This window comes from Anser brachyrhynchus, assembly GCF_964034855.1.
Source record: "Anser brachyrhynchus genome assembly, chromosome: 17".
In the NCBI taxonomy this organism is placed as follows: Eukaryota; Metazoa; Chordata; class Aves; order Anseriformes; family Anatidae; genus Anser; species Anser brachyrhynchus.
The window spans coordinates 8,992,861-9,016,170 of NC_137710.1; the positions used below are offsets into that span (position 1 = coordinate 8,992,861).

Below are 23,310 nucleotides of genomic sequence, written 5' to 3' on the forward strand. Positions count from 1 at the left end.
AAAATTTTCCAGACACTAAGGAGCAGGGGACAAACTCTCAGCCAGAACTCTGGATTTGATGTCTTTGTTTGTTTGTACTACAGCTTTGGAAATATATGAAAGAGCAATCTCTTAAGTCATCAGACAAATTTAAACATGATAAAGCAGTGAAGGTTATTTTAAATATGTGCCGTTTTACCTCTGAGCTGTCTGGAGGTCTAAATTTAGCACTGGTTTGAGCTGATTCCCTTGGCATCTCAAACCAAGTGAAAATGATATGCTTGATTAGGTGTGGAAATGTCAGCTGTAACCGTCAGCTCCCTCAATATGAAGGAATAGCTGTAATGTATGGAAAAGATTATCTAAATGTGTGATCTGTGATGATTTGTCTGGTGGGTAGGGGGGACCTGACTTGAGATAAAATCAAGTTCACAATGAGAAAGTCGTTACTTTGTGTGTTTGTTCCAGTCTTTATTCTGGGGTATGACTTCTTGCTTGATGTAAAATGACAAACGGAAAGTGGATTTTCTTGTGCTTTTCAAAATGAATGCTAAATTATATTATGTGATTAATCATAACAACTTTGGAGGTGGGAGGGACACTTGCATGAAAGCTTAAGTGAAATTTGGACATTGAGTCAGAACAGTTGTGATCTGCACAACTCCTGAGCACCTCTGTAGTATATTTGATAATCTGTGAAAATGCAAGTCAGACTTTGAGGGAGAAAAGAGCTGGATCAACTAATATCACTGCCTACTCTCTTCCAACTGGTCTTTGATTTGTTTGCCTTTCTTTTTTTTTCCCAGGAATCTTGTTTCTGACAAACAGGACTCTTTAGCGCAATGCGCAGACTTCAGGAATAACTTACCATCCCAAGAAGCCATGCTGTGTTCTGGGCCCTTAGCTGTAATACAGGGACGAACATCAAAGTATGCATTTAATAGCTTCATTTTATCAGCGTTTTTGTCTTTTTTTTTTCCCTGTTACTTATTCATGTGCTTGTATCAGTGAGTTAATTCTTGAGATGCTAATTGTACTGAAAGTTATCCTTAGCTCATAGAATGTTTTTTTTCCAAATCTTTTCTCTTTTGTAGTCTGTATTTCAGTGTTACTTTGAGATTGTTCAGGGGGATAGGAAAGCATACTCTAAACTTAATCATTTTATTTAAGTCTTCTCTTTATTGAATAGGTAAAATACTTGACAATTCTGTACATGTGATGTTTTTATCAACTAAGAATTTCATAAAGTCACCTTTATTGATTTGATATGGATTTAAATTAGGTTTCCCAGGCAGTTCTCTGTGCTTTTTCTGTCCGTCACGTCTGAGTTTAATTTGTTTTTGGTGAAAAGAATATACATAAAACTAAAGTTGTATGATTTTATTGCTGTTCTCTTTCAGGCAGAAAAAAAAGTAATTGGAAAAATATTTGACATCCAAACAAACAACATTCTCTTTTGAGAAAGACTAAATATCACACACAAAACAAGATTTTTTTTTTTTCAAAAAGGAAATAATTGGTTAATTTTTCACAAATCAGCCTTCTGGTGTCAATATATACTCTAAATGTTAAGTGTAGAATAGTTTCTGTATTACAAGAATATATATATATATATATATATATTTTCTTAACATCTGATTTTATGGCTGACATGTTAAATTTTCTTTGGTTTTGTAGTTCAGGAAGGCAAGCTGCCAGATTGTTCTCCATGCCTCATTTAGTGCAACAAGAAACAACACTTGCATACCTGGAGAATCAGATAGCAGCAGCACTTATATTACAATCCAGTCATGAATATCGCCACTGGCTCCTTATCTATGCACGGTACCTAGTTAATGAAGGTGAGAGTTCTTTGCAACTGTGTATTTTAAGAAACACTCTGTTCACTTCATCTATGTGTATGACTGCATTTAATTTTCTCTTGTTTAGCACTTGGCTTCAGGACTCAGCATTTATTTAAAGAAAAAACAAAGCCAATTGAAGGTGTTGCTTGCTATAGTGCTCGGTATTTGGGAATCCTATTCTTACATGCAGATTATGGTCTTACATAGAGATTATGGTCTGGGGAAACAGTGCCATCTGTGGATCTTGATAAGGGGAAAAAAAATGTGCAGTGGTCTGACAGGTTATATCATATGCATTATGAGGCAGCAACTACAGACATTTCAGAAGCAGCAACACCTTGTAAAACACATAATGTTCATCAACCAACTGATTATCAGGGTGTGTTGAAAAGTGGAAGAATTGCTAAGCCTTTGATGCTTTGTACCAGAGCGCACAAGGCAGTGAGTTTGCTTCTGTTACTTGCACTTTATACTTTTTTACATTTTAAAATTTCAACAGCCAGTAGTGTTGAGCTCCTTAATTAATTTCTATGAATATATTTATATATATATATTAATATATTTTTTCAGAAATCATGCATTTTGTCCTTATCCTGTTCTAGATACTTGCAACTCTTTCTTGAAAATGTTGTCAGTTAAATTTTGTAGAGGTTTTATATACATAAATCTTATGAACGTGATCTTATTTCTGATGATATTCAGGGTTTGAATATCGTTTGCGAGAATTATGCAAGGATTTACTGGGTCCAGTCCATTACTCAGCTGGAAGTCAGTGGGAATCAACAGTAATGGTAAGTCTTGATAATAGTTTAACAAAGAACAAGGGAGAGTTTCCCATGAAAATTACAGAATATGAATAAACAATATAAGATACAGTTAAACTTAGTGACAAAAAAAACTCACAAATGATTTTTTGCTAATCCTGGGACCTTTTCCATTCTCTATTCCTATCCCATAAGAAGGCTTCCTCTCACGGAATTTTGTATTCTTGTAACTTGTATTTATTTCATGTGGAACTGTAGACAAATACTTAGTGCCATGGTCTCAGCATCGGTGCTGTTTTGAATAAAAATCAGATGGGAGTAGAGCTGAGTTTTCAGGTCTCCACATTCTTCAGACAGCAGCTTTGAAGTAGTGACATGCTAACAAAATGTCTTCTCTCCTCAGAGCATGCCTGAAGTCTAGCTGTGCAAAGGCTGCACCAGCTTAATGAATATATAAATGTAAAGACAGTTTTTATTTTGGGAGTCATGTAAGCACAGAAAGAACATAAAATAACATTGCTCCTTCCAAGCAGGAAAAAAGACATGAACCTTGCAGTCCTATGGATTTTATTCTTGATATTAAATAATGCATTCTAAGGATGCTTTTGTGTTTTTCTGTTTTGTAGGGTTTACGAAAGAGAGAACTATTGAAAGAACTTCTTCCTGTTATTGGACAGAACCTCCGCTTCCAGAGGCTTTTCACAGAATATCAAGAGCAGCTAGACATCTTGAGAGATAAGTAGCATTTCCCCAGATTTTCCTTGAGGCGCCTGGTCTGATAGAAACTGCTGAACAGCATTAACCAGAGACAGAAGAGGAGAGAGAGCCCGGTCAGTGTGGAACGCTGCTGAAGAGGGCAGTGCCATAAGGGTCCCAGATGCTTCACGAGTGACCTGCTTTAGATTTTAAAGAAGCTCACAAGTGGATCCATGAAAATGAGTGGATGACCTAGATAGTTTCCCAAGTGAAACTTAACCATCGAAGCTGTGGCCTCTGTTTCTATGGAAAGTCGTGGATATGTACTTCAGGGGGGTCCTTTTGGATCTGGATCTCATTTTGATATCAAAACTAGCTGAGAACTGTTTGTAGGGTTTCTTGGATGTCCTGTGAAAAGCACAGTACTTCAGAGTACACTGAACAGCATATTTAACCCTGTTTAGGGTTTTTTGCCTGAGGATTTATTGAGGCTCAACACTATATTAAATTAGATGAATGAGCCACATAAAAAGAAATTTCATAAATATTAACATATTATACAGCCAATAGACTCTTTCCTGTGAATATAATAATAATAAGAGGCTGTTCTAACACATGGACTATTTTTGTACTAGAATTTGCTAACTTGTAATATGGAATTTTATTTGGCCAGTAATCAGGCTATCTCTACGAAGTCATCTTGTAGGAAATATAACTCTAATATTACAAAAGCTATGTTTCAAAAGAATTCTACCAAATTAACATGTCATCTTCTGGTTTTTAATTTTTAAATGTTTGTAAAAGGCATTTTTGGGGAGGGGGAGGGATATAATGGGATGGCTCTTTTTGTATGTACAAAAATAAATGAACACTGCATTGGTTTAAAAAACAAAAAAAAAAAACACAAATGTGGCCTTGAATTGTTATTACAAATGGCATCTCCAGAAATGTCAACAGAAGCTGAATCATGTTAACATATCTAGAAATACATAATATAGTCTGGGTGATCTTTACTCTAAAAGCATGATCAGACAGGTATTTGTGATCACGCTAGAGCAGCTACATCCTAAAGCCACATCTCCTCTGAAGGGGCAGGAGCTGTGTGGGGAGTTCTCATTATCTTAGGCAACCCAAAGTAAAAAGGTCTCCCTTAACCACTGCTGAAAGAAGTCAGTACTGCAAGAAGAGATGAACTTCATCCAGTTATGGCAATGTTCCTTGTGCAGCATTCCATAATAACAAAATAGTGCTGCTGCTCTGCCAGCAGTTCACTTGTGGAGTGGTTTTTGAATTGCACTGAAACCAAGTCAGTCAACTTTTCTTCCCAGAAGTATGCTTGGTGCTGGGAAAGAAGCAAGTGTATGTCTTCAGTTATTGCCAGGACCTAACTATTTAGGTGTGTCCCAGTTTACTGCCTTAGTTGGAGTGTCTCTGAGTAAGAAAATTATTATTGAAATCAGTATTTTGTATTTTAAAATTACCCCTTTGTTACAGGGGTGTAGTGCATGCCATGTACAGCAACTTCTAGCAGAAACAATTGATCTCCTTCACCCTTGTGAGGAATGCCAGGCAGCAATGACAAGGAATAGCTGCACTGCTGTGGATTTTGGCTGATGAGGACTGACTGTTCTGATAGGTGTCCCTGCAGTTACCTGGTTGTCTGGATCCTAGGAGGGAGAGATGTGTTCCTTAGGGTAACAAAACCCTCCGACTAGGGAGAGCCGCCCCGGTTTCCTTGACCTCTGGTCCCAGAAGTTCAATAGTACAGGTGGTAGTGTTGTCTTAAGCTACGTTTTTCCATTTTCAGCTACATGCTTTTGAACTGGGCTTTTTTGGAAGGGAGGCCTGTGCATCTGCAGAAACAAACCTGCTCTCCCAGTTAATTTGGACACTTTGCTGAACTGGAATCAGTTCTGTGTGTGTAGGGGGGAGGAACTGAAGTCTGATGTGGACCAGTTGAAACGCACAATGGTTTTATTTTTTACTTTTTCTGTGGAATCAGCCACCAGGCTGACTGTGAAGAGCGGGAGTTGCCCTCCCTCAGCCCCGCACGCCTTCAGCCGTGCCTGAGGCCTGGCTTTCCCGAGCGGGTGGCGCCGTGTCCCTGAGGGGCAGCAGGCCCGCCTGCAGCCCCCCAGCCCCGGCAGGGCCAGCGGCCGCCACTTCGTTCCCCGCGGCCGCCCCTCGAGGCTCTCCCGCTCCTCCGCCTCGCCTCGGGCCGGCCCCGGAACACCGCTCGCCGCCCGCGTTTCCCGGCGGGGGCCCTTCGCCGCCGCACCCGCCCCGGAAAGGCGCCGCGGCCTCAGCCGTGCGGGTGCTGGCGGCGGTCGGGGCCTCTGGGCCGAGCCGCAGCCATGGGGAAGCGGCAGCACCAGAAGGACAAGATGTGAGTGGGGCGGGGGGCAGCGGGGAGGGGGGCGGCGGGCGGCCGGGCGGGGGAACGGCCGGGGGGCGCGGGGGGCGGCCGGGTGCCGTGAGGGCGGCCGGCCGGCGCCGTGTGGTGACCCCGCTCTGCCCGCAGGTACATCACCTGCGCCGAGTACACGCAGTTCTACGGCGGCAAGAAGGCAGGTGAGTGCTCGGCGCCTCCTCGCGGCCCTGCTGCCCCGCCTGGGGGCCTGCTGCTGCTCATCGCCGGGCTGCGAGCGGCCCTGCGCCGCGCTGACCGCCGGGGCTGGGGCTGCCCTCCTCAGACACCCCCAGGTTGCTCTCCTCAGACACCCCCGGGCTGCCCTCCTGCTCCTTTCGGCCTTGTCTCCACGCTTGCACTCAAATTTCCAGTCTCCTCTTTCCTGGAGCTCCGCAGAGTTCCTTCTCTAATTGCTGACCCTTGCTTCGCTTGACCAGTGGTGGGAGGGCTCTCGCATGGGGTCACGTAACTCAGGGTGCCTGGTGAAATGATCTCCTCGAGCACAGCATCCTACAGGTGCTACAGGGATGTCTGAGCTCTTCCTGAATTGGCTTTTGAACTGCTGAGCCTTGTAACTGGGGGTCCTAAAATTGGTGACACTGATCAGTGTGAAAACTGCTGAAATTTGAGGCGTGATGCCTAGATGAACTATCCTTGCCTTAAGTAAGTTCTGCATCTACCGGTAGGGCAGAGCATGAAGGCACTTACAAATTAATCATCAAATTTAAATTCAGTGCTGTCAGTCTGTCAGAGCTCTGTTCACTTTATTCTGATTGTGTTATTTCTGTGGAGGAGCATATTTGTGCTCTACAGTAGGAATCTGATTTTAGTTATGTGTTTGCAGGATTTAGTGTATTTATTCTTGTCATTGGTAAATTGCTACCACACAGATTGCACAATGTAACTTCAAATGTTTCTTTGTTATCTGGAATACTTTGTATTAATCCCATGTTTTGTTTCTCATAAACAGACCATCCACGAACTAATTTCAGACGTATATCATTTGATCACTGCAGGTAAAGCAATAAAATTACATTATCATTATTAAATGACCAGTCTGTTCATCTGAGCTATTGCTGAAGCTGTGTTCTTCCAAGGTACTTTCATTGACTTGTGTCTGTTATGATAGTAATGCAGCAAGAAAAATTTCAATAAGAACTGAAACGATACTGGTACTTCCCATCCTTAGTGTCTGCTGAGATTGAATTTGATGGCTAAAAGAATATACAAGTGATAAAATAACTCAGAACAGTTACCATGCATGTTCCCACCTTAGAAATCTGTGTAATTGGGACTTCAGTCTATTTTTTCCTGCTTAGATTATGATTGGGCAATTATTTGTATCTCAGAGGCAGTGATTAGATAGACTGAAGTGATGTTTATACAATTTTTTGTGTTTAGTTTAATTCTTGAAGCACTAGAATGAAATATGTGAGTTAGTAGAGGTGGGTTAGATATTGTCTTGTAAATCAAATAGTTAGGAAGGTACCATTCCCAACTACTAACTACTGCTGCTTGGCTAAATGCTGAATGGATTATGGAAACATCCCTAACAAGGAATACCAAATGTAATTGCCAATTACTCCCTAACCTGTGTTAGTACAAAGACAGTTGTGCCTGCCTGAACCATCTTGTGTGTGGGTAGAACCTGCTGGGGCAACAGAAGCATGTTAGGGAGTACCACAGCGTTCACCCCTATGGCTGTGGGTGCTGAACTGCATCAGTTCCTTTCAGAGATTTTGTTTTTAAAGTAATTTATGTAGAATATCATGTAGTGAGTGTTGGCAGCCACTCAGTATTTTCATTGGTATAGGCCTTCTTTTAATGTGCAAGTGATTCAGCGATATGTTATTTGCTTCTATCATCATGATTTCCAGCTGATTTTGCTAAAAACGTGTACTTTTTTTCTAGTTTGTCTCTACAGCCATTTGAATATCCAGTTTGCACGCCAGATGGGACAGTCTTTGACATACTGTAAGTTACTGTCTGTACTTAGCTTTATTTTTGTGTTGCTGAACTGCTTGGTTACAGCTGTGTATTCACCATTTAATCTTAGCAAGTTGGTAGAAATAATCTTGGCTATTAAAAAATAAGAGGTTGCTGTTGTTGCTTGAATCTTATTACTTTCTTCCTTCTCTTTACAGGAGCATTGTTCCTTGGATAAAGAAATATGGAACCAACCCTATCACAGGAGAAGTAAGTAATGATGGTTGTATTCATATGCTGTGTTGGCTTTCATTGTGTTCGGTTTTGTATTTAATGTGTGGGAGGAAAAAATGCTTTAGTGAAAGCAAAACAAGCTGAATGGTAGTCCTATTATAAAGTATGATACTTTTGACATCAAGTTTGTAAAATTAAAGTACAGACTTACAAGGGATCTCTTTTTAAGAAAAAAAGAGTAAAAAAGTCGGGGGTGTTTCTGGATTTGAGATCTGGTGTCCTCTTACTGTCATTCTGCTAATGATCTCTGTAGTAGAAAATAATCACACTCTGTTTGCAGAAGAAAGAGGAGAACATTATATTTTCTTCTTTTCCACTGTAAAAGAAGATTGTAAATAATATTGTGGAGGAAATTGGCAATTCATTTGTACAAACTCCCTTTTTTTTTTTTTTTTTTTCTTATGTTTATGTCATAATTTAAGTCTGTCTAGTTGGAAATCCTAACTCTTTTGGTACTGCTAGTGATGCCCAGAAAGCCCAACTCGTTGGCGATGAGGAAGGGTCAGTACTGCTGCCTTGTATAAGGTGAATTCCAGTCCACAGAGCAAGATGCTGACTAGCTCACTTCTGTCTGTACTAAAACTTGCAGTGATATTTCCTAACCAAGTGGATATTTGGTTCCATGCAGCTTAAGGAGATTAATATTAATGCTGATGAATGATAGCTTAATGTGCAAAATCTTTTGAATTATCTTGACAATTTATTTCAGAAAGCTTTTGTCCTGTCTCTGTCATGATAGTTAACTGTAAGACTGGGATTTCACACTGTAACCAGGGCTTTACTGTTATTTTCTCCCCTTTTTCCACATAAGCACTAATTATGAAGGAATACTTTCTGTAATAGCATGATGTTCTAGAGCACCAGATGAATATGACATACTGGAAATATTTCCTTTTTCTGTGGTGGGTTCAAAGACTAATTTTTTTCTGAGAACATATATTTTAAACGGAAATTGTTGCTTGATTTACTGAAACTTGTCTTTTTCTTCAGTAAGTGCAGTTACTCTCCCGAGCATTAGGTGGCAGACATTGCACAGAATTTCTGGTTGGTTTACAGATCGGTTTGTGGTATGAGGTTACCTTTGAAACATCTTGTGTTTGATTAAAGATTTTTGCAGCAGACAGATATGAGGAGAAGCTAAATACAGATGCTGCATTCCAAACTCCAAACGTGAACAGACTGTCTGAGACTGAATATCATCAGTTATAGCAAACTGCAGGTGTGCTTGCATGATGAAGAGATGATTTAAGGTCTTTCTTTACACATGAAGAGGCCAATATGTGTTGTTCAGAGGGAATGGAATCACAGCTATTTCAGTTAGTTTTGGCAGCCTCCTACTACCTTGCTGCTCTGTGCATTGGTTAGGAGGTTTGGGGTGTTGCCAGATTTTTATTTTTTTTTAAACTCAGATCAGCTCCATGACACCTGTTCTCATTTCATTCTGTGAACCGTGATGTGGTTTAAAATTACTTCTGGTAAACGCATGCAAGAACTGTAGTGTGTCTATTGGTCCTGTGTAATACAGAGAAAGTGAGGTTGTGCAGAGTATACTTGGTGAACCATAAATGCTCAAATGAAGTCTAACTTTGACATCTGTTAGTTTACCTGGACTTATGTTTCTATGGTTGATCTTCAATGCACCTGCAGCTCTCCTCCATGTGCGTTCCTTTTTCCTCTGTATTGCTCTGTTTTGGGGAGACCCTTTTCCTTCCCTTTTCTTCAGTGGTGGACTTGTGCTATACGCCTCTGTCCAGAGACAAAGGCATTCCAGACCACTTGGAAGAAAAAGGAGGTGCTTGCAGTCCATAACAGCATACAGTCTTGCTGAATATAGCCTTGTGGAGCTATAAATGGAAGAGTGGGTTTGAGAAAAGGGATGTAATTTAGTCTTTGTTCCCCAGAGGACCAAGTCTCTTTTTCTAAAGGGGAAGATGGCATAGGGCAGGAAGGGGATGGGGGTGCTCTGATAAGGTAGAGTAGGTAGCAGAGGGAGTCTGTGGATCTTGTCCATCTTTAGACTGTACTGTCCCCTGGCTTAGTGCTTACTGCCCTCTATTTAATGTATTTAACTGTGTGTGCATGTTCTGTTACTTGTACAGCTTGCTCATTGGTGAAGCCAGAAAATATCTACTGTAATGTGTTGGTGACTTAAGGAAGCTTAAGACTGTGGGTTTGTTTAAAAAGGAATTGGGCCAGACCAGCTGAAGTGCTGTGTTTTATAAGGTGCTTTATGACATTACTTTGCACAGATTGATGATTTGTCGTTGGTGATGACGCCCTAGAGAATTTTTCCATTTTTTGTCCTCAAGTTAAAAATGATAATGAAATCCCTTGTGTCCTGCACTTCTGTTGTTCTGGTTTGCTACAGGCTAAACGTTTTAGACAAGTCACTAGGCTACCTAGAAAAGGCGTTGCTAATGGCACACACGTGATAATTGCCAATTCTCACTAGGTGTCTTAATTCTGGGCCCTCACTGAGGCATGGGAGAGCTTTGCAATCATTAACACATTTATCTTCACGGTGCTCTCACAAGGTGGGACTGTGCTCGTATTTTATTAATTGGGTGTTTGTGAACTGATCTACAAGTAGGCAGTGACTTCTCTCAGTCTTCCAAGTCCTAAGCTTTTGGACCAGCCTTCCTTTTTAAAGAAATTTTGCAATGCCAAGATTGCAGTCATTCTTTGCCATGTTTAATTTGCTTTCCTTCCGTATACTTCTTTATGGTTTATTTTCTCTTCTGAACATCCTTCTGAGGTGCAAGTGTTGCCACCAGTATCCATTTAGGAGAAACAAATCACCATTGACCTTTGTGTAGATTTTCCAATGAGCTATTCCAGACAGTAACTTTTCTTCTTTTAATAATAAATAATAAAATTCTTTTTTTTTTTTAATAGTGCATTGCAGTAAAAATTTTTGTTATTATACCAATGATTTTGGAAGAAACGATGCATCTCTTGCAGCTGAACTACAGCCTGTGAGATGGTGTTGGCTCACTTGCTTTTTCTGTCAGCTTTATCAGGACACTGCCCTCGCTTATGTTTACACTAAAATTGCATAAAATAAAGAGTAACCAGGAAAGTCATAGCTAGCTCATTCCTTTTTACTGACAACAGCACTTTGGCTTCTTGGCCTTGCAGATAGCTGCAAGCTTGCCAGGTTGTTTCATGTAGCGGCGTTCTGACAGCACTGACCAGCATGCCCACACAAGCCAGCCAGCTGGGCTCAGGAGTACCTATTTCCAAGAAATGGGATTGGTCAGATCGTATCTGGTTTTTTGGAATCTCAAATATGAACAGATGACAGATCCGCGTGAAGGTAGCAGTATGCCTTTTGACAGGAATTTCAAGGGAAATAGTTCTTTGTTGCATAGATTTATGTGGGCTGAGTTATTTTTCTTCTTCATGTTGTAATGTTTCTGATGTAAATACCTATTTTTTTCAGTCTGGTTCACTGACATTCTAACTGTACGTGGGCAGACTAGATTACTGTGGTTGTACTTCAGCTCTGTTTGAGATTGGCTCTGTAACCTTAGGAAAGTATTTCTCTTTCCCTGTCTCAGAAATAGCTGAGGTCTTTGTTCCTTGTTCCCTTTTTCTGCAGGAATTTTGTTCTTTTGGACAGTTGAAAGTCTGTTCATCTCCAGAGTTTACTTCTAAGGCTTTGGTCCAAAGTCAGTTTTGTGACTGTTTTAAGTGCATCCGTCCTGAAACTCATATTAGAGGGCTCATCTATGTGAAGTTTTTCTACATGGTTCAGGGCAAACCAAAACCTGTATATCTGGTGATCCTGCATAACCCAGAGAAACAGTCCTCATGTTAAGGGCCACATGCGCCTGTGTAGTTGTCATGTTTGTATCTGTCTTGAAGGGCCAACAGAATTCAGTCAGTTAATTTAGCTTGCGTTTAACATATGCCTACAGATTAAAACAAACAAACAAAAAAAACCTGAAGACGCTGTATGGTGGATGTGTGAGGTTAGCGTTCACGCTTCTGGTCCCAGTGAGGCAGAGCACAATTTGTGTTGTGCCCTGTCTCATGCAAGGTTAGGATCTGGACCTACGGGCCAGAGAGAGCTTTTTCTTAAGTGACAGATTTTAGCTTCTTACTAGGTAAAATGAGAAAATTTTAAAAATTAAGAAAAGAGAGAACTCAGCCCAAAGTCTTGCTCTGTGCACAGAATAAATATTTGCTATTTGTTCTTCCATACTCATAATCCTGTATTTACCAAACAAAAATGATTTGGGGTGAGATTATGACTAATAAGATTAAATAATTGAGGCAGTACAGGTGCCTGCCTCATGCACTAAGCCTTCCTGATCCACTCTTTGAAGGCATCCAGAGACGCACGGCTTGTGCCTTGCAATGCCCTGCAGCAATGACAGAGGTTGTAGGGAACATCACATTAAGCACTGCTCATGTATGAACATAGGCAGTGTCGTTATTTTGTTTATTTTTTTTTAAGTCATTTGTTTGAAGTAAGTTACATGATGCTTGCCTGAATATTTACAGGAAGTTTCAAAAACAATAACTCTTTACCCTCAAAAGAGAAAAATTGCATCCAAGTGTATTATTTTAAATTTTTGGGAAAGTCGTTCTCAAATACATTCCTTAATAGGTTTAGTAGCTGCTACTTCTCTCAAACGTTGGTGGCTATGGTTACTTAATTTTATTGAGAAAGGATGTTTTCTTTTCGATGTAATTAACAGAATTTCAGTCAATCTCATGGAAATTGGTTGCTGGTCTTGAGGTAAGAGATGCTTGCTGACCAGGTTAAAGGAGAGGATTCATTTGTTACCACTAAAGGTATTAATCCCAGTTTAAAAATGAACAAACAACCATACAGCACTTTTTTTTATGCGCTAAAAAAGTCTTTGGCTGTCTAAATAAGGGAAATCCTGCCTGAAAAGGATGCAGAAAGTAGAGCAAAGGTGAAACTTCCGTAAACTTAAAGTGTTTTTACCATTTACATATTTCGAAAACACAGATACAGCAAATAGGCTGCACTAGTAATGGTTTCTTCACCTGAGAAATGAACACAAGAAAGAGGGCTTGGGTCTTTTTCCTTGTCTTACAATACGATGAATAAAGAAATTGCACCATGTCAGAAGTGTACGAAATAAGTCATCCTGCATTGTAGGAACAGGTGTTAAAGCACAGGTTAAATTCCAGCCGAGGCTTTCTAATTTGCTACAAATTGCTCTGCACCTCTATCAGCTAATCAGTACAGAGCCCGTGAGTTTCAGGAGTGGATTCTTGTAAGTGGGTTGCATGAGCTTCACAGGCTGCTGAGTCAGAGGTGTTAAGATCAAGATCACAAACAACATTGTGGGACTGCTGGAGGAGTTGAGTGGAACAGGTTTCTGGCCTGAGCAGGGGAGAGACAAGTTCACGTTTCATGTGACCCATATTGGCCAAATCAACAGTGATAATGGCTTTTAACTCTAGTCATATGGCATGTGCGGTAATTTACTGTAGATTGCTGTTTTAATTGTGTTATTCCAGGTGTGTTTCTAGATAATGAGTAGCAGATAATGGATGTCACCACACAAGGGTCTGTGGTTTGAAGGTGACCTCTTTCATGCCAGCGTAGCAGTAGCTGCTGTTGAAATACGTTGTCAGGAAAATGTAATAGGGTAGGTAATGTTCAATGTGATGCACTTTCAGGGTGCTTGTCTGGACCTTGCTGCAACATGATGGCGATGCTATCTTAGGATTTTGATGGTATTTTGAAGATGGCATATAGCAGCAGGAGTCAGATTTCTCTTGTGGCTTTTCATTTTATTCTCTTGAAAAGTCTTCTTCTCTCTCACCGTTTCCAAAGAGAATATGCTTTTTCTGAGCATTCTTATTCTTTTCTAGATAGAAAATACTGAGAGGAAAATGCTGTGTAACCCTCCATAGGCAGGCTATCTCTACATCAGTTTTCCATATCTAGAGTGCTGGGACTGTCTAATGAAGAGTAAAATAATTTGACCAATCAAGGTATTTTTCATTACTTAGAAAAATTCAGGAGAATGACATATCCCCCTTTTATTTATATATATATATATATATATTTTTTTTTTTTTTTGTTCCTTCATACCAGAGCACAGCACCTGAGGACCCAGTAGTCTCTTACATATTCTCCTTGGGACTTTGAAAATGAGTGATCATTCAGGTCGATCAGTAACTTCAGGTCTCATTTGGCTGTAGCACAACTGCTATGTAGATGACAATTTTAATTCTCATGGAACACTCTTCACATACATGTCAGAAGATCTCAGCACATCTTCAGCTTTGAAATGCAAAGTACATTTCTTAATTTGTCTGATGCAGCTCAGGTCTTCAGGTAATGCATAGGTGTAAATATCAATTGCTCCTCTTTTTTTTTTCTTTACGTAAACTTGAATTATTTTTTCGTGTACATTTCAAATGCGGGAAGGAGGGTTTTTTTCTTGTTTATGTGTAAGAAGAGTTTCAGCGTGTGGTGGGAATACAGTTTTGTTCTGAGTGAGTAATAACTTATTACAGAGCAGAGAACAAAGCTTACAGAAATAAAACCAAGGGGAGCTTTGTTGTTGAAAAATGATTCAGACAAATCCAGCTTAGTTGGCTTTCATGTGTTGCAGAAAGAAGGGTGAAATGATCAGCAACATAAAATTGGAAGACTCTCTTAGGTCTTCAGCTCTCTTGCAATCTGCTTTTCAAACTGCATGCTCTGTCTTGAACTAGTGTTTGCTTTTTCCTGCTATGACTGCTGAGAGGTTCTTCTGATGGTTTTTCATCTGATAGATATCTTCTGTAAATTTGGGGTTTGACCAGCCTGTTCTCGTTTGTATTGATGCCAGAATTGTGCTTCTCCCTGTTAGTGTTTACAGCTGTGTATCTGGTGCAGTGGAATTTAATGCTTTCTTGACATTTTCTTGCTGAGACTTGTATTTTCCTGTCAGATGTTCTTCTTGCCTTGTTGTGGTTTAACCCAGCAGGCGGCTCAGCACCACACAGCCGCTCACTCGTTCCCCTCCTATCCACTCCACTGGGTTGGGGAAGACAGTTGGGGGGGAGAAAGGTAAAACTTGTGGGCTGTGACAAAGACAGTTCAGTAGGACAGAAAAGGAAGGGGAAATAATAACAATAATAGAATATACAAAGCCAGTGATGCACAGTGCAGCTGCTCATCACCTGCCGACTGATGCCCAGCGGTCCCTGGTCAGCAGCAGCCCCCCTGGCCAACCCCTGGTTTTATTGTTCTGCATGATGCCACATGGTTTGGGACCTTCCTTTGGCCACTTGGGGTCAGCTGTCCTGGTTCTGTCCCCTCCCAGCTTCTTGTGCACCCGCAGCTTCCTCGCTGGCGGGGCAGCAGGAGAAGCTGAAAAGTGCTTGGCTCTGTGTAAGCACTGCTCTGCAACAACTGAAACATCAGCGTGTTATCAGCATTATTCTCATCCTGAATCCAAAACACAGCACCATACCAGCTACTAGGAGGAAAATTAACTCTATCCTAGCTGAAACCAATAGATCCTTTAAGTTCTCTGTACCCTAAATGGTCACAGTTGTCCTCCCCGTCTGTTTAATTTCTCATCTTTGAACATAGGTAATCTTACTCATACACAGTAAGTGCTGGGCGAATACCTGGTACAACGTTGGGGATGTTTTCTAATCTTTTTCTGAAATACTTTGATAATACTTTGATATATTTCAGATGATAGTTTAAGATAGAAAACATTTTCTCAGTATGTGTTAAGACAGGAAGGGTGCTGTCAGAATACCATCATTTGATGCAATTTTCTCTTTATAGCTCGGGTCATTTCAGAAGTAGATACTTATTTACACATAAGAGTTAGACAGGATTAGCAGTGGCTTACCCTTTTCTTGTTTTTGTTTCCAGTTGAATGCTGTTGCCTGTATTTCTGTGGCCTATAGCGGTTTTTCAGAAATGGATGGTTACAGCCTCCTCTCCTGATTGAACAGCTCTCTCCAGGTGCATTTTTGTCTGAGGGGGTAGCAAACTGCCAAAATGCCTCGAATGCACTCCGAATGAGATGAACTCTTCCATGTGCAGCAACTGAACCATGTCTTCTTACCTCATTTACTTCAGAAATTATTAGCTTTTAGTCAACAGTCTAAATGAGTTAATATTTGACTAGTGACCGTAAATTTTCATGGCCCCTGGATAGAAACATATTAGGACATGATTCCTGCCAGAGGAATGATCAGAAAGTCATGTGTCATAACTGGAAATGGTCATAAAACACAGGAGGGTCAAGGGGATGAAGGTCCTGCTCAGGCAGATAACCAGAAAGATGACTTCTTTTTCTTTTTTGGGTTTTCTGAAACTTTCCCACTCTCCTTCCTTGCTGGTGAACATGTGGATATCTGACAGATACAACTTTGGAAGAGGAACAGTGTTTTACAGGAGTGCATGCTGCACCACTAACAGTTGGCCTTTATCTGTCCGGAAAGGTGAATTTATTTTTCAATTGCCTACATCTTTGGGAAACAGTGAGGGCAAAGAAGATAAGATTTCCCTAGACTTACTGTTCAAGTGCTTTATCAGAAGGAGCAGTTTAAAACCCTCCAGTATCATGAGTCACCAGCCAAGCTGCTGTGCTTCCTTCACACCTTGCTAATGGGGATTGTGGTGGTGGTAGGCAGTGTTTTATCCAGTAAGCCAGCTCTGGACACAGACAGATAAATGTGTCTAACATTATTTCTAAGGTATTATTTCCCTTACAGCAAAAATGTATTTACATCTAGGTTTTACGGACTGAACAGATGGTCTCTTTTTATCCTTTTCCTTGTTTTGGTGGAAGTGTGCACATTGGATGGGTTTTTGTGATTGTGACACTCGAAAAACTAGCAACTGTGAAACACTCTAGCCTTAAATGAGATGCAGCATGAGGTTCCCACAGATCACTGCTTGCCTATTTTTCACTAAAATTGGAGACTAGATTTTCGATCCTTCTGCATAGTTTTATTTTCCATGAGCCATGTTGTATTTGGCTGCTTATCTCTGGACTGATAGACTTCTGAGCACAATAAGGCTGCAGATTTAATCTTACACACGAAACAGCACATCTTTATCTCACGGTAATTTCTGCTAATGTGCTCTTTGATACAGCAACGTTATTGCTAGTATCTGCGAGCCATGTGTGTTATTAAGCATATCTGTATGGTTCTATGGACAAGGGTTTGGTGACCATATGGTGTCAGTTTAATTAAAATTTAAATATGGAAATTCAATGGTCTGGAAGTGGGTAACGAAGGATCTTTTGTGTCCATTTCCATACTGGTTCAGTAGTAGGGTGAAAGCCACGGTTAAAACAGCAGTTTGATGCAAGAACATGAATTGAGGGTATCTTTTCAGCACTTGGTAGGTGGTGTTCATATGACAAATATCTAGCCTTTATGCTGTTGAACTGAACATAGAAACCGTAGCTTGAACCAGAAGACTATTCTGTCTTTTTGGCCACAGACCCAAAATTTTCCATGAAACATTGAACTACATGAATGTAGTTTATCTTGTTAAACCAGTACTGCTGTTTCCCATCCCATAATGTGTAGACTTGCTGAGGATTTCCAATGTCTTTTGTCGTCATTAAATCCATTTACAAGATCTGAAATAAGTAAAAGTATACATGGAGTTATTCAAATAATATTCAAACATTCAATTAATATTACCGTATTTCTTGAAGGTTTTATAGTAGGAAAAATTATATGAGGGCTTCTTGAAATGGGAAGTTGCATGCAGAGAATAACAAGTGTCACCTCTAAAGGAACCAAAGAATTTAATACGAAATTCACCTGCTTGTGTTATGTTAAATTTGGTACTTGGTAGGCAGCATTGTGTTTCGCTATTAGTATTTGGTTTGGCTTTTTTTTTTCTATTTGTGGTAACTCCACATTGCTTGTTTTGGTGGGATGAGAACCTTCCAAGTAGCCATGCCAGCACCGGATGATTTTGTCCTCATGTTGTCAACAAGTTCAGGTGTGACACATGAATTTTCCCCTGGGATAGCTTCACTGGATTATTGTGTGTTCCTGCCAGAGGCCATTAGGAAGGGTGTCCGGTTCCTAAGTAATTAGGAACGTTGTTAAAGTTGACAGCGTGGTGAGGCCTGTATTTACTAAATACAACTCTTGCTGCACGTCACCAACTCTAACCATGTGCAGTTAGAGAATCAAATGAGCCCATTTTGATTGTTTTTCAGGCTGGTGTGTATCCAACGGGGTCAGAGCCTCATTAACAAAAAGAACATGCTGCCACAGACCGAAGGGACTCAGAGAGTCTAATTGATGCACGGGGATTGTAGGTCATATCTTCATGAGAGACACAGCGATGACAAAGAATGATTTAATTCGAAACAATCGGCGTGCTTCATCTGCTAACTGCCACAGTGCCCCACTAACCTACGCTTCTTAATAACCTCTGCGCTGGGTATCAGGAAAGGAGGCTGCCCTTTGGTATCCCGCAGGACCGAGCGGTGTCAGCTGACAGATGAGAGCGAGCGGGGCGGTGGGGCTTCTCGCTGCTGCCAGAAAGTAGGTCACGGCCAAAAGTAGCCTTGGCTGCCTTTGTGGAAGTGTGCCTGCGAGAGAGGAGTCAGCCGAGGAAAAAGCTCGCATGGGTTTTGGGTTTGTTGTGTTAGCTCTTCCTTGCTGTGGAGCAGCTGGCATTACATGCCGTTAAATGCGTCTGCTTTCCAGCATTCCTGCATAAAATATTTTTAGAAGCGAATATACAGCTCTTGGTTCTGCTTAGGGGAAGTGGCGCATGCTTGTGGCCTTTCATTTTTATTATGAATTTAGAATTTTAATTAGATCAAGTGTTTTTAATAACCATTGCTTTTTTTCTTCCTTTCTTCACTGGAAATTGACTGAAACTGGATGAGTGGGGGGGAACTCGGGTCAGAAACAGTTCTGAACTCGAGCTGTGTATTCAATATTTGAGCTCCCTCACGTTTTATTACTAATACGGAATTCAGGAAAGCAAGTACTTTAACTCATTTAAGGGCTCATTCACTCCTGCTGTCTCTTCTCATGAGGGCTGGTGCCTGTTTGTGGCGTAATGGTCATTTCCATGGCAACAAACCCTGGCAGTGCTTAGGAAGCTTTGGCTTTTTTTTTTTTTTGCTGGAGAACAAATAAAAGCAGATTCACCCACATGTGAGATAACCCTGTTTTCAAATGAAACCAAGAACTCAGGGTGGGGCAAGGGGGATAAAATACGGGTTTCTATCTCATGTTCTTTCACAGTTTCCTCTGTTGATGTGTACACCGTTTGAAATTGGACCTACTGGAAGTCCTGCCCTGCGGGCTGGGCTCCCCCTCCGAGCGTGCTTTGTGCGGAGTTGCCCAATGCTGCAGGTGGTCTCGGGCACCGAGCTGCCTCTGTAGGCCATGGCAATCCCTTGTAGCAAATCAGAGCCTGGTTTTGCTGTTCTGGTGCTCCAAAGATTTCCTTTGACAAATCTCCCTCCTGTCTTTCCATGCATTAGATGCGTTCATCAACTTCTCAAAATATTTCTGAGCTGTTGCCCTGATTAGATTTTTCACACATTTTCTCATAGACAAGGCTCAGCCCGTTTCCATGCCTCTCCATAAATAGATTGCACAAACAACGTCCTTTATCAGAAGGAGGAACTTCCCTCGTGATTTAGGGGAGAGCTCGGGGGGAAGCTGTTGCCAGCTGAGCTGAAGCACGGTGCTGCTCAAGAGCTGACACGCCAAGGCCACTTCTTTAGTATGGGTTTGGTAGGAGGGCGGTCTGAGGCCATCGCCCTTTGATGTCCATGCAGCGCTTCATCATATTGAGCTCTCATCCTGGAAAAAAGACTCCAGGCAGTGCATATGTTTCAACTCTTATATGAAAATTGCTATTTTTTTATTTACTGTTGACATGTAAGGCTGTATAAGAGCTCGTCTTGGTGAGGAGCAAAGGCCAGCACGAGCAGCTGATGCACCATGAGTAAGTGATGCTGAAAACTAACCTTGTTCTCCATTATGGAGAGAGGTGACCTGAAATACTGTACGATTTCCCTGGGTACAGAGTAAGAGTCCAAGGACTTGGCAGCACCTCTAACTTTGACAGATGAAACAGCGTAGTGCAGCTTTTGCAGCCTTTAAAGTCTGTACAGGAGTTTAGTCTGTCTTCTCTGCTAAGTTTCTGTCAATGTTTAAATCTGACTCTTCAACCATGCTAAACTGTTTCTTAGGAAACTGTTTCCATTTTTGTTTAAAGATGATCTGCTCATGTTTTTCGGATAGCTCAAGTGAGCCAGGAAGATCATTCAAAAGCCTTCCTTTAAACGATAGGTGTTTGCGGAGGTATTTCTGAAGAAGTTTTCTCTGGAACATAATTATTGGGCTGTTGCACAACATGTGCACAGATGGATGCTGCCTTGTGTTAATAAGTTGTTTAGGTTGAACAGATCTGTCCAGGATCTTATGTTCATTTTGGCAGCTCTACTATTCCCCTACTACTTCTTTGACAATTTTGTTCTAGTAAGAAGATAAATAAGTAAATGAATAAAGTTCTGCATTCCCTTAGTCATTTCAGACCTGCTGTTGCCTTTGCTGTCTTTCTTTGTAACCCAGCAGTGTGCAGGTGATGCTTTATTGGTGGTGATGTTTTTTTGGGGAATCTGCTTAAGGAAAGCAGCAGCACCAGTCTTCCAGCACCTAACTAAATACCTCCTAACCTGGCCTCTCTTTTCGCTTCTCCATCTTATTCCTACTAGCCCACATTACACTTCTTGCTAATAAATTAGAGAGATGGTTACCTTTCTGGCAGCAAATTAGCCTGCCAGTTGGCTAAAAAGAATTTGAGAGGTGCCTTCCTGTAAATGAAAGAGTCCAGCTGTCATAACACGTACTCTCTGAACCAAGAATATGAATTTTGATTAGGCAGGAAAAAAACCCCACTGACTTGGTTTCCCGTGATTTTGTTATCGCTGTTTGTCGTAATGATGGAGCTAGCAGTGTCGGCCCCACGGCTGGCAGATCTCCGCTCGTATCTGTTTATAAAGAGCTGTCTGGGTTATAAAAACCTCCCCGAGCTGCTCAGGTGCATGTTTAGAGAAAAGAACTGATTGCTTCTTCTGAAGGGCCTGTGCAGTGTGTGCTTTTAACAATCAATTTGGCAGTGAATCGTTCTCTGCCAGCTGATACCATCGGTGGGGTTTTTTCTATCTGAGATCCCGACTCAGCTTTGAAGCTTGGGGCTGTCTCTGGTCCGGGTGCCTCTGGCAGGCTGCTGGGGGCACGGCGGGGTCAGGATGTGCCCCGTAACACCAGCCCTGTGCCCGCATCGCCTCCTGACCCTATTGAATGACCGGCATGTGTCGGCCTGCCTCGACGTGTCGCTGAAGGAGCGGTATCATTTCGGGCATGTGAACAAGTTTCCTGATGTGAAAGCAAAATTACAATTATCTCGGAAAAGGTAGTAAGCTCAATTGCCCAAATAACTCGCTAGCTCTGTGACCCTCATCAGAGGTCCTTCCCAAATTGTCTCATCTGATGAGTAGCGACAGGCTTTGCCTCCTTGCTTTTCATACAGACTCCCCTTTCAATTTGTGCTAGGACAGTCGTGCGACCTCCCGAGCTTATTCGGTTTGTTTAGCCCTGTGCTGTGTCAGACTACAACACCATAAATAAATCATATCCCAGTTCTCAGGCTCCGTGAGCCTTGTTCTTGTGCGCTGTCTCTAACTTAAATTCCCAGGGTTCTGAAGATTTGGACAACTTGCAATGTATTATTAATAAATTATATACTATTAAAATACTAGCACTGATGTTACAGTTTCTTGTTATTTCCATGGTTAGGTTCTGTTGTCATTAATTTTTTTAATACTTCATTTTCTTTAGAAACTAGATGCCAAATCACTTATAAAGTTGAATTTTGCAAAAAACAGTGAAGGTAAGTACACTAATTTTCTGGTTTTCTTTCTTTTTTTTTTTCTTAATGAATGCTTTAATAAATCCTGGTTTGTCTTGCCCACGGTGAAGTTACATAATTTGCGTTCTTTATCATGGCTTTTATTTTCTTGAGTAGATTAACTGCTTGCTGTGATCAACATTTTTAGCCCCATTTCTGTTTTTCTGTGTACTGGGGAGCTGTAAATTATTTAGCTTTTTTACTATAGCTACTACTGGAATAAGGTAGTGTTTGCTTTAAAGAAAAATTTCAGAAACAGACAAGTTACTATACTGTGACATTATTTGCTGTTCACTTGGATTGGAGCAACTTTTTGTTTATAAAATTAATTAGTCTTAAATGAACACATGGGATTTTATGAATAGTGGCACACAAGAAAGCAGCCTCGAGTTGTATTTCTGCAGGATTAACAATATAAAATCTGCCATGAAAGAGAGGATGCTAGTAATAAAATAGAAGAGTAGAGATGAATTTATCTTTTGCAAGGCAGGTAATGATCTCTTTGAAATGAGAGTGGGAAAGATTAGGTGGGAATAAAATTCTGGAGTGTCTGTCTCCTTATCTTACCAGTCTATGGACTACAAGGTCTGTACTCTAGTTGATGGATTTCTTCTGCTTTTCGTGTTCCATCTGTCTCAAGAGCAGGATGTTAAATACAATCAGTAGTCACTGTGGCCAAGGTTTTTGAAAGATACTGTAATAATTGTGCTTTCCTTGAAGAAGTCCAGTTCATAATGCTGGGTGGGGTGACAGCAGCTATGCAGTCTTCTAATTCTTTTCCATACAAAGGCACGTGCTGTGTCACTAACTAATCGAGGGAAAATGCAGTAAAAGAGAGGCTAAAATATTGCATTTCTGTCTATCAGCCAGCTTTTCTTTAAATCTCAACATGTAGAACTGTTGCTATGTACATAGAATCTTTCTGTTCATACTCATACAATAAAAATGTCTTCAGATCTTGCAGTTTCTTCCAATTAAAGATCCCTCCTTAGTGGACTACCATTTATTCAGATCAACAAGTGTAACCTCAGCCACTCTGCTTTTGCTAGAAGTGAGAACATGCTGATTTGCTCTTTTTTGTGCAGCTGGATTGAGCCTCCACATTTCGTTAGTGTGTTTCTGCATCCATCAGCTAGGCCATACCCTCATGCCACTTCTAGAAATTCCTTTCTAATCTTCCTCCTGAATTTCATGCCCTTGTGAAAATGTCTTTCCTTTTCAACTGTAGTGATATCAACAGAAAAAATCCTCATCCTTTACTTGAACCTCCACAATGGAGGTCAGAGTGCCTCCTCTGGCCAATGAGTTGCTTGGTAAATACTCTGTAGGTCTTTGCCTTTCCTGTCTTTGCAGGTGCTGTGAGCAATCTCTATTCTGGTTTCCCTGCTGTTTTTGATTTTCAGATGGTAATTAGGAAAAAAAGAACCAAACAGTCCCAACCTATTTCAAAATCTCACCCAAACCCCCAAGTCTAGCAAA

General features: G+C 41.0%; 2 protein-coding genes across 3 annotated transcripts in view; both read left to right on the plus strand.

Annotated features, from left to right (window-relative positions):
* HIRA (histone cell cycle regulator) overlaps positions 1–4,185 on the plus strand; it is a 34,369-nt gene extending 30,184 nt beyond the window's left edge. For both annotated transcript variants that reach the window (XM_080559833.1, XM_080559832.1), the window contains 4 exons: positions 786–908; positions 1,657–1,820; positions 2,526–2,614; positions 3,214–4,185. In XM_080559833.1, coding sequence (XP_080415959.1) covers positions 786–908; positions 1,657–1,820; positions 2,526–2,614; positions 3,214–3,330 — 493 coding nt within the window. In that variant the 3' untranslated portion in view covers positions 3,331–4,185. The remainder of the gene's footprint in view (positions 1–785; positions 909–1,656; positions 1,821–2,525; positions 2,615–3,213) is intronic.
* A 1,333-nt stretch (positions 4,186–5,518) lies between these two features.
* The window catches only part of PPIL2 (peptidylprolyl isomerase like 2), a 72,170-nt gene continuing 54,378 nt past the window's right edge, over positions 5,519–23,310 (plus strand). Inside the window, exons 1-6 of the mRNA XM_080559835.1 lie at positions 5,519–5,669; positions 5,805–5,854; positions 6,664–6,709; positions 7,605–7,667; positions 7,838–7,889; positions 21,762–21,813. Coding sequence (XP_080415961.1) covers positions 5,638–5,669; positions 5,805–5,854; positions 6,664–6,709; positions 7,605–7,667; positions 7,838–7,889; positions 21,762–21,813 — 295 coding nt within the window. The 5' untranslated portion in view covers positions 5,519–5,637. The remainder of the gene's footprint in view (positions 5,670–5,804; positions 5,855–6,663; positions 6,710–7,604; positions 7,668–7,837; positions 7,890–21,761; positions 21,814–23,310) is intronic.